This window comes from Tauraco erythrolophus, chromosome 2 (genome assembly GCF_009769465.1).
Source record: "Tauraco erythrolophus isolate bTauEry1 chromosome 2, bTauEry1.pri, whole genome shotgun sequence".
Lineage (NCBI taxonomy): Eukaryota > Metazoa > Chordata > Aves > Musophagiformes > Musophagidae > Tauraco > Tauraco erythrolophus.
In genome coordinates this window covers 33,276,940-33,288,353 of record NC_141466.1, presented here as the reverse complement: position 1 = coordinate 33,288,353, position 11,414 = coordinate 33,276,940, and the positions used below count along the sequence as shown (strand labels likewise).

The 11,414-nt window shown below is 43.1% G+C and overlaps 2 protein-coding genes across 2 annotated transcripts in view; one reads left to right on the top strand and one right to left on the bottom strand.

The window, feature by feature from the left end:
- The first annotated feature begins 696 nt into the window (after positions 1–696).
- RWDD2A (RWD domain containing 2A) lies at positions 697–3,328 on the top strand. Its single transcript, XM_009980223.2, has 2 exons — positions 697–909; positions 2,651–3,328. Exons 1-2 carry the CDS (start codon positions 712–714, stop codon positions 3,326–3,328), a joined length of 876 nt encoding a protein of 291 aa, XP_009978525.1. The 5' UTR covers positions 697–711.
- Positions 3,329–6,982: 3,654 nt separating this feature from the next.
- Positions 6,983–11,414, bottom strand: part of ME1 (malic enzyme 1) — a 195,780-nt gene continuing 191,348 nt past the window's right edge. Inside the window, exons 13-14 of the mRNA XM_086608248.1 lie at positions 9,321–9,419; positions 6,983–7,147 (exon numbers count right to left, since the gene is read on the bottom strand). Coding sequence (XP_086464374.1) covers positions 6,983–7,147; positions 9,321–9,419 — 264 coding nt within the window. The remainder of the gene's footprint in view (positions 7,148–9,320; positions 9,420–11,414) is intronic.

Here is an 11,414-nt window from a genome sequence, read left to right as displayed (position 1 = left end):
TGACCGGAGCTATTTGAAACAGTGCGGGGGACCAGCGGAGAATGGCGCGTGCCTCCGCTACCCCCCCAGCCCGCTAAGCGGTGCGAGCAGCTCACGGAGGCGGCGCGGGACGCCCAACCCCCCCCCGCCGGCGGAGCGGAGCGGAGCGCACCCCGCCTCTCCCCGCAGCAGCGGCCCCGCCCCGCCCAGTGCGCATGCGCGCTCCCGCCCGCCCGCTGTCGCTCAGCGCCTCCTCCGCGGGTGCGGTGGGGGCTGAGGGAGGCGAGGCGAGGCGGGGCGGAGGGCTGCGCGCTGCTTGCTCGCCTCGGTGGCCCCCGCCGCGGAGGCGGCGGCACGAAGAGCTGCGTCGCCTCGGCTCGGCTGCGGGAGGCGGCTGCCGGCTTCCCCCTGCCGTGCCGGTCGCCACCCGTGCGGCCCAGGTGAGGCTGCGGGCGCGCATGCGCGGCCCAGGCGCCGGCGGCGGCTGCTCGCTGGCTGCGGTGCCGCGTCGCCTTCCCGCCGGCGGCGTGGCTCCGGCGCGCGCCTGTGAGGGACGAACCTGTCAGCGTTTTGTGTCCAGGCGCGTTTAATCCAAGTCTGTCCTGAAAAAGTAGCGGGGTTCCCCGGCGGAGGGCGGTCCGGTTGCACGGCGCGGCGCTAAACCTCAGTGTGTGTTAAACCCCGGGTTTGACTCCAGGCCTCTTGTTCCAGGTGTGCGTGGAGGGCAGCGGAATGGCTGTCGCTGTAAAAGAGTGCCTGGAGCTCCAGCTGCTGGAAGTGGAAATGCTCCTTTCAATGTTTCCCAAAAAAGGTGAAATAAAGCTGGATGAGGATGCTGTGCCCGGCGTGCAGAGCTACCTGAGAAATGCTGATGGAGCTCTGCCCCCACAGCTGGAATACTCAATTGCTGTTGATGTAGGGGAGGCAAAGGTGAGAAATTCCACTTAGGTGCCTTCATGTGTGTTGTTTTACTTCTAGTGCAGACGCTTAAAAACTGCACTGGAAAAAAAACGAGGAAACTCCTTCCCCCAATTTCTGTTTGTGGTTTCAAAAGTGAAGAGTAACAAGAAATGCTTGTTTTTAATTATTTATTTGAGTCTTAACTTGATTTGGGCAAGAAAGACTAATAGAACCACTGATAGGAATGGACAGCCAACATCAGTGGCACGCACAGCATTTAGCTAGAGTTGTACTAATTATATGGACATTGTTAGTTTCCTGGATTATGAAGAGTTGTGTGTTACAAAGGCCATGCTCCCCTCATGGGAATATGTATGTCGGATTTAAGATTATTCTAGCAATCTCACTCTATTATTTCTCTCTTCCATCCCTGCTAATATTCATTGATCCGTATTTGAAATACACTAATGTAAAAATAGCCCCAAATTGCAGAATACTTTTAAGAAGAGTCACACAAACACTAAAACAAAACCAGCCTATGAACTCCAATACAAAACCCAAAACTTCTTAGAATATAAGGAGTTCCAATAGTTGATCCAAATGAATAAAAGGTTACGTGTGACAACTAAGTGATGTAAATACTTACATGGAGAACACGGCAATTAGTGTAGGTCTGAGTATATAATAATGCAATGACTGGAAATAGAAAACCAACAAATTCAACCTAGAAGGATGCATTTTCCTAGGAATAGGGATAATTAGAACAATTTACTAGGTAGCGAGGTGGCTTCATGATTATTTGGAAACTTATGCACAGGCTTAAGTGTATGTCTAAAATGCACCCTTCACCAGCCTTCAGAGAGAAGTTTTATGAACTGCAGAGGGAGGCCTTCTGCAGAAGGAATTTTTTCTATGGCAGGTGATTGTCAAGGAACTTGAAAAGGTAATTAATCATTTCACAATTCACGTCTCTCTGCAGGACTAATAATTTGATTGTATACTGTAGTGAAAGTCCCCTAATGGTATATAAGAGCACCAAGCACTGAGGACACATGAATCCTTTCCTGCTCTTGGACCAGAGGCAGGGTTCAGTTTCCAAAGGCTCCATTTTAATACAGCATAGGAGCAATCAAGAGAAATTCAACAGCCTGTGGTTTGTAGGAGATCAGGCAAGATAATCTAGAGGTTTCTCTGGCCTAAAATGCATGTAAATCTTTTTATCCTCTATAATCCTGAGAATGCTTCCTCTGTTAGGGTGAAAACTTGCTTAAAATAAGAATAATAATGCCTCTGCATACAACATGTACAATCACAAACACTGGTTTTTTTATAACTCCTGGCCTTGTTTTCCTGGGGTAACTGGCTGAGTTCATTGAGGAGATGTGCGTTTGGTAAGGGACAAGATTCTCAAAAGCCACCTGCCCCTTGGCTCCCGGTGATTTATCGATGTAGCAACACTGAGCACGTACTGAGAACATGCAGTAGAAATATCACTAGAGAGTAACTGTGTGCCATCTTTCAAGCCACAGCATTATTTCTCTAAACAGCAGAAGATAACTTCAGATACGTTGGGAAAGTCCTAGCATGGTGTAACAGAAGGAAAGGAGTGAGGAAAAGGAAAGCGGAAGAAGTAATTCCGATCTTTAGGATGTTGCAATCTTAATTACATCTCCTCGTAGTCTGCTTTTGACAGGGAAGAAGAGTCTAGCGTATCTTTCAGTAGCTGCAGAATTCATTTTCTTTTTGTGTGTGCGTGTTTTCTGTTTTTAAGGTAAAAGTGGAATTGCAGGTACTGCTGCCTCATATGTATCCTCACGTGCCGCCTCAGCTTTTTGCAAGATCAAGTGCGCTGCACAGACAGCAGCAGTTGCAGCTCAACACTGGTCTCGCGTCTCACATCAGCTCTTTGGATTCGGGTGAACTGTGCGTATGTGAAGCTGTGCAGTGGGTGAAGGACAACAGCCTGCCTTACCTGGAAGATGGTAAGATCTCTTCTGAAAGTGCTTCAGAAGAAGTTGTGGTCAAAGAAACATTGCATCGCATGTGGATCTACAGCCATCATATCTATAGGCAGGAATTGAGGAAGAAGATTTTTGACTGTGCAAAGAAGTTAAATCTGACTGGCTTCTGCCTAACAGGGAAACCTGGAGTCATCTGTGTGGAGGGACTTAGAGAAAACTGCGAAGAGTTCTGGCGTGTCATTAGGTATCCCAACTGGAAGCATATTTCATGCAAGCACGTGGAGAATATAGAAACGGAGGGAAGCATCGATAATCTTCGTCTCTTTCCTGCCTTTGAAGACCTACAGTTTCAGGCACATGGTGATTATGGCCTGAGGAACGACTATCACATGGATCTTGGCCAGTTCCTAGAATTCCTGAAACAACATCAAAGTGGACATGTTTTCCAGATTTTATTTGGTGTTGAAGGCAAACTTTCAGACAAATAACAGAAACTGTTCTAAGGAGAATTAGAATCTAATTCTGGACAGCAAGAGATGACACTAACATCGAGATAGTGTGCCTTATAGTTACTGTGACAAGGGAAACTGTTTTAACATACGAGGAGAGTGGTTCAAGTAGTTAATCTTAGCTTCTGTTCTGAATTGCCACATATTTTTGAGAGGCATTTATTTATTTTCTGAGACCCTAAAACTGGCATTTGTCACTATGAGCCACACCTAAAAGTGCTTGCAAGGTGATAAAAAATCCCACACTCTAGTGTCCTGAATGATACGCTTCTGTCTCCTCATCTGTACTGTGCTGCATGTTGCTAAGCCGAGGTGCAGACCTGGAAACTTCTACGTACAGTTGTGGGATTCCAGCAGTGGCTGCAGTCGCAGATTAACGTGGTTTCCAACACAAAAGCATACCCAGCTCAAGGGAATCTCATTGCCACGTTCGTGACTTAATGCATGCAGTGTCTTCTGCTGCTCCACGAAGCCTCTGCTCTCACTTCATTCAACTGAGCCACAAAATCCAAAGGCTTGTGTCCAACCACAGGACCAAGTTTTGCTTTTCAATAAAGGGCAGGGGAAGGGGGAAGGAGAAAGAAGCCCACATCGCCCATCCCCTTGTATGCTTTGGGTAGTACCTATACAACTACATTGCTAATACCACCGTTTTCACAATCCTCTTCCTGTCATCTCGTTACAGTCTGGTTACGTCAGTAATAATTTTTCAGCTGCTCAGCTCATGGAATTTTATATTTACATTGCTAGACCAAGCACCTTAGAAATGGAAATGTGTAAGATGAGACAAAGTCGAGTGTTTCCTCTGTTTTTCCTCTACATTACATAAGGAAATACATGTAATATACAGAAAAAGAAAAACCTGTATCTATATTATATTAAATAAAAATCCATATAACTTTACCAAACTTTTCTATGTCAAATTAGTACCGAGAGACAATTTCCCAGTCACCTGTAACAGGTATCACTGGCTCATTAGGCAGCGCTTTGCTATGGGGTAACGTGCTGAGTGTGCATTCAGAGGGTGAATTGCAATTCAGTCTTCCGATTTATAACGCGTCGTCGTGTTTAAACGTCATCAATGTAATAGGGAGGTGAAGAAAGCCACGGAAAAGTCCTCGGTAGCTGTGCGTTAAAGAACCACCAGCTCACCACCTTCCACTCTGTCACTGAACACTACGAAAATCAGTTCTGAGCAATAAAAGCAGAATTGAGCTTTAGAGGTCTGGCTGTTCGAATCAAAAAAAAAAAAAGCCACTTCGACAGCAGCTATTTAAAGACTGTGTTTTAGTACACTCAGCTGATGGCTATAGAAATAACAGACTATTTTATTATTTCAAATAAAACACAAGGAAGTGGTTTAATACCTTTCTCGTAACAGCAACATGCTGAAATACAGAGGATGGCAGTGTTTCTGGTTGCTCACAATGATGATTGCTCACGAAGATGATCTGAGGGCTGGAGCACCTCTGCTATAAAGACAGGCTGAGAGAGTTGGGGTTGTTCAGCCTGGAGAAGAGAAGGCTCCGGGGTGATCTTATCGCAGCTTTCCAGTACTTAAAAGGGGCCTACAGGAAAGCTGGAGAGGGATGTTTTACAAGGGCATGTAGTGATAGGACAAAGGGCAATGGCTTTAAACTGAAAGAAGGGAGATTTAGATTGGCTACATGGAAGAAATTTTTCACTCTCTAGAGGGTGGTGAGGCACTGGAACAGGTTGCCCAGATAAGTTGTAGGTGCCCCATCCCTGGAAGTGTTCAAGGCCAGGTTGGATGAGGCTTTGGGCAACCTGATGTAGTGGAGGGTTTCCCTGCCCATGGCAGGGGGGTTGGAACTAGATGATCTTTGAGGTCCCTTCCAACCCTAACCATTCTATGATTCTATGATTAACGTACATTCCTTCACTGTGGCAAATACGTTGTTTGTATGACCATAACTTTGGCCAAAAGCACAGCCGGGCAAAAAGTGTTTACAGGTTTCCGTTATGCAGCAAGGGAAAAAGTGCAACTTCTCTTTGTGAATTCAGGGCCTGCCGTCTGCAGCGGTGGCAGAGCGGAGGGGCTGGACAAATAGAGTTAATTTTTGGTTTTGTAGAGAGAATCTCTATAGCACGATAGTAGAAAAAAAGGGTTCAATTGCACTTTGTTTCCAGAACTGTCCAGAAAGTATATTATATTTTTCTTGGAGTGGTAATTTTGTAACAACTAATAATTTCTGGGGCTTTTTGTTAGAACATTGATGTATGAGCACAGATTCCACATGATCATGACTCAGAGACAGTAAACCAATTTGCGTTCCTGTTGGGAAGTTGCCAAATGAGAAACTTTTTCCTTTAAAGTAGCAAAACAAACTGGTTTCGAAATAGGCCTTATCCATGAGATTTCAACCAGAAGGAAACGGGAAAGGCAGCACTGGCAAAGGTCAGAAAGTCTGTGCAGGAGGACGGTCACAGAATTTGGAGCTAGAGCTGTCTAAAGCTTTATTCTGATAAACATACTCAGCACGCTGAATTATCAATGAAGCAGTGGAGACGATTTTAAACACCATACTGAAGAAACTGATCTAACTAGATCATTCAAATAGTAGTCAGTGAGAGAAATAATGGGTAAGTATCAAAGAATTAATTAAATGTGTTTGCTCCCCCCATAATGATGGTCTCCCTTCTCCATAATAGTTATTCGTTTAGTAGACCTCAGCTGGGTGACTCGGGAGCTTGTTATGAAGAATAATACTTTATCACTTATGATGTGTGTTTAAAAATAAATACATTGGCCTCAAATACTACAGGAATTCATTAGGTTTAAAACCCGAAAAACCTGCCTTTAGCCAGATGACTGATGTTTGTAAGAAAATACTCAGTCAAAAAGCAGCGGATTTGTAACATTTTGATTCTTCCATTTTGTCAAGAACACGGAGCATTTCCATAAACTGCAGGCCAAACAATTGCAGTGTACCAGAACAGCAGTTATTTTTGAGGGGGTGTGAAATCTTTGATCAATTAAAGGACTTTAGCTTAGCTAAGTAGTGTTAAATTATTCTAATTAGATGTGAACAAAAGGTTCTGCAGGTTCAGTTCTTGTTAGATAGTTTTCATTACTTCACACAGGAGTACCCAAAAAGGCTTTTATTTGGAGAGAAATATTCTAACCTTACTGTTGTTTAAAGTTTTGTTTGGTTTTTTTTTTTTTAAATAATGGCTTGACAATTTATGCATGTTACATTGTGACCTGTAATGGCTTAAACAGTCACTGTATGCATTTCTTTATTTTCCACGGTACCACGGTCTTTCTTAATTTTCCACGGTCTGCTTAAGTTCTCACTGACATTTGTGATAAAACTCTCAAGATATAAGCACCCATTTTGATAACAAAACGATCCGTCAAACCGAAGTGTAGGATATCTCAATTAAAATAACCGTTAAAATAACCGAACACCACAAATATATTTCTCCGATTAATTTTTATTTTCTGATGTATAATTCGTATGATTTCCTGATCTGAGTTTCTAACCAAATAATTACAATTTAGAAAAAGTTTTCTGCGTCTTACAAAATTAGCTATTTGTAGGCTTCCTAGGCAGAAACGTTCTGAATATTTTAATGCTTTTTAATTGCTGCCTGTTTGTTCATTCTTCATTAAATATTTAGTTTCCCTTTCATGGCTTCTTCAGGCCAGGTGTAGGAGTCAGCCACAAACCTGTTATAGTCGGTGCTGTAAACCTGAGCGCGGATGAAGGCTTCTAGGTCCTTGGGCTGAGGATAGGTGGAGGCAGTGTTGTTCCTGTAGGCCTCTTGTGCGATCTAGAAAGAGGCGTTGAAATCCTAATTAGTGCTGACAAACGATTTGAGCACATTTAACAGGTTTTAAAAGTAGGAATTAATTCAAAATCAAGGTAAGACTTCATCTTCTCCAGTCCTGACGGTCACCTATATCCATACTGGATCTGGGCTAGAATACAGCGAGTAAGATTAGGAACAGAAGCGAGTTTGACTTGCGCTACTTTGGAACAGGATTATGCGTCTCTGCTGCTACAAATACAGTACACCTCCTCGTCCAGGAATATCTTAGCATTTATTGTGCAGCAGTGGATAAAATATTCCACAACCCCCGAGAAGTGAGATGCAATTTCTGCTTTTCCATTATCAGGTTACCCTGGTTTATACCCTCTTCTCCAAAGCACTGCAAGTTTGTTCAAAGCCTCCATGCATATCAGAGAAGTTTATTATTTCCCATAGTTTGATAATATGTTTCTTAAAGGTAAACTCATGGTAAAAAATGAGTCCTACACATTGCATAGGTTTAATTCTAGAGATGGTTGGGGGAAATACGAATGTTTGCTTGCATGTTCCTCACCCAGACCACACCTAAGTGAATCAATTATGCATCACAATAATAACTGCAACAAAAAACAAGTTCAGAAGGGGTCGGAGCCCACTCGACACATCAAAGAAGCCTCTCAGGTCGGAAGAACACCTGCTTGAGAAATGTGTATCTTCTGACTGGACATTCATCAATGAAGCAGAAGAAGTTTGACAGACTGGTTTTACGCAGCAGCACTCTTTGGAAAGGTCTGCTTCAAACTGTATTTGGCAAACAGACAAACGCTCCTACACTGAATGAAAGGAAGATGGTCTCCTTCCTGCTCTCCGTAGCTCTCCCTTTAAATCATAAACATCTGAGAACATTGGTGAGAAGCTGAGACCCCAAGTCACCGTATTTAGACTTCCTTTCTAGGATTAATCTGAAGCCCAACCTGACTTGACTGAGATGCACTTTGTTTAGGTAAGAGTTCATCTTCAGGTCTGTGCGCACAATTATCACAGTTGAACAAGGTCTGAATTTATACCCCGTGTGCGGTATTCTAAAACATTTTAAGAGTGTTCCTCCCCTGGAAAAGGCAGAGGCCATTGCTAAATCTCTTAGGCTGTTTGAGCCAGAGTAGGTATTTGCAGGAATAAATTTTCAGCAGAGATCAGGCAGATAGAATCGTTTGTATTTTATATAACACACACAAGTAGAGGAGGAATTTCTGTCGCTGTGTTTCTGTCAAACACACAGGCAGTTTGAGTTCACCCGAGGAATCCATTTTGACATCTACAGAACAGAGTTGTTACTTGATTAAGAAGACGTGAGCTATGAGAAGGATGGGGTTTTTTTTTAAAAAAATATACAGAATGAGTGAAGCTAGAGGAACTGTTTCATGCATGAGGGCTCCTTGTTATTCTTTCAAAAGAATATACAATAAGTGGAATTGTTCACAATAAGGTGACAAAGAGGGAAAACAGTAATTGGAGCAAACAAGGTCACAGAAGACCAGCAAAATAACTTCCTAAAAATGTTGCGGAAAAAAAAACCTAAAAAGCAGAATGAAAGAGGAACTGGCATAAATACATTATTTGAAAGCTTCCTCTTTTTCTCTCCAGGGCAGGCAAATTTCATGAGAAACTGTGGGTTTAGGCCAGTTACTGAAAACCCATCTGCATCAGCTCTGTATTTGCTAGTAGAAACCAACCGACTGCACAAGCCCTGACCCAAACTGGAGCCATAAACAAAAAGCACCCCCTGTAGGTAGTTATTTTGGTGGGCCAGAGGAAGGATGAGAACAAAAGGGAACAGTGCCTGGGCACAGGGTGACATCTTGACAGGCAACTGATAGTCATGAAGGGCCAAAAGCCTTCAGCTGTGCAGCTCGTGTGACTGCAAGCCTGGGGAGCTGCTCCTAACCGGTGGACAGCACAGTTCATGCTCTACAGACACTTGCTATAGTTCCATGTCTTTCCTTCTTGTATTTGCATAACATTTACATTTCTGAATTCAAATTTAATTTTGAAAATGCTACTTGTCCAAGATTGACCGACGTAAACAAACTTCAGCTTGCATGAAGGTGTGCTGGTTGATCAAATCAAATGCTCAATTATGTAGAGAGAAGCAGAGTGGGAAGAAAAGAAGCCACAAAAGACTGAAATGACTTACCCTCAAAGCTATTTTCAGCGACACCTCCTGAATAGTGACTAACGGAGGGTACAGACGACCTTCCTGTAAATTCTCCTCTGAAACTTGCTGAGCAATCACCTAGAAATAAAGCAGGTGTGTTTAACTTCAAATGCAGACACAGCTATGGCATTATTAGACAGTGATTTAGTCTTAAACAAACAAAGAAATGGTTCCTCTTTGGCAAATCACGCAGATATTGCTTAATCCACCTAAGCAGTGTTTTTTACCACCAGCCTTATCATTCCGAGTAGCTCTACAAGAGCTAAAAATTTAGGGAGTTAACGCCTTTTTCTCACTCGGTTCAAGTCTTGAATAAGGCCATGACACACATAAACTAGCAAATAGTTCACGGTGAGATATAAATTCCAGCCATCAATTGTAGTTGGGTCAAAGACTTCCAAAATTAGAGAAGCACCTGTTATTCTGAGAGTTCTTAAGTCATCCTGTGCTGAGAACAGGGCTGAGACCTACAAGTGCAAAATGCTTTGAATAAAATTATTGGCGTCTGAGCAGACTTGTTGTGTGTCCAGCTTGAACATCTAGGCTGTATGAGATCGCAAAAGTAAGTATGTCAATCACAGAACAAATTAAAACAAAAGTAAGATTATCCAGAGTCTTTTAAAGCCCTGCTGGTCACTGCAGTCAGATTTAGAAATAGAAGGTCTAATGCTAAATTTTGGCTTGCTGGGACAGAAAAAACAGCGCTGCTTGAAAAAGTCTGTCCGCTCCACTTGAAGGCTGCAGTGGGTCTGTCAGCTCAACCATACCAAGTAACTAAAGAAATTATTTTGATTAGATAGAAGGAATAAATTCTTCACTATGACTGTGGTGAGGCACTGGAACAGGTTGCCCAGAGGAGCTGTGTCTGCTCCATCCCTGGAGGTGTTCAAGGCCAGGCTGGACGAAGCTTTGAGCAACCTGATCTAGGGGAAGGTATCCCTGCCCTTGGCAGGGGGGTTGGGACTAGATCATCTTTAAGGTCCCTTCCAACATAAACCATTCTATGATCCTCTTTGCTTGACTTTTCACCAAACCAACGAGGGGAAATAAGGAACGACACAGAAGTTCTGATGCATGACTGAAAGGAGCATGTCCTGTATGGCCTGAATATTCTTGCTTGGTCTTCCTAGCAAGACTGGAAATGTTTTGTTGTCATCTCCAGCAATGAATAGATCGGGAAAGCATAGCAAGCTGGAGAAGTTGTTTTTACTGTTTAGAATGGAAGTGACCTTAAATATCATTTACTCATTGGCCATATGAAAAACCTTCTATTGCCATGAGGTGTGAGGACATTCTCTGCAGAGTGAGGAAAGACACTGCTAGCACTCTCTGTGTATGGGCTCACCACATGAACTTCCTCTGTTCCTGCAACAGATACCTTTTAAGAAGCAAAGGGTCCTTGGACTGCCTTTGGGTCTAATGGCATTTCTCCTATCAGTAGCTAGAATTTGTTTGTCATTCAGGCATCTGAAATAGAAAACAGCCTTTCAAGGCGATGCAGATTGGGATTTGCTGAGCCTGAGAATCAACTGATGCCAGTTCGCTAATCTGTCTTCTACTTTGTACTCTCTTCAGTGGACTTGAAGGTTTCGTTTCTTTAACTGCCCACCTTTGTACCTTCTAGGGAGCTGCTAGTTACAATCAAATCTATACATCTTCTAAGCAAACTAGGCACAAAATTTGTATATTAAAAATGGTCTCACTTTATGCAGTTTTTAATAGCTACCTTCACTAACATTCTCTACTATAATTCTCAAAACAAATTATTAAAAAACATTAGGAGAGTTGCATCAGCAGAATCCAAATTTCAAATTCCTCTTTCTTGCTTTGGGACCGAAAGGAAATGGCTCTGGGGAGGGGATGTCACTTGCCCTTTGAACAGCTGAGAACATGTAACAGTCACAAGGAAAGGAGGTTCTGTGTACAGTGCAAGCTCATACTTCTCAAATCTGTTCCAGTTTATAAGCAGGTTCCATTGAGATTTCGTACATTAGGCTTCCTCCTGGAGTGTATCTTTCTCTTTCATTTCATCCAAAAGGAAGCCAGTCCCCCTCTCCTCCCAAGACCATGCCA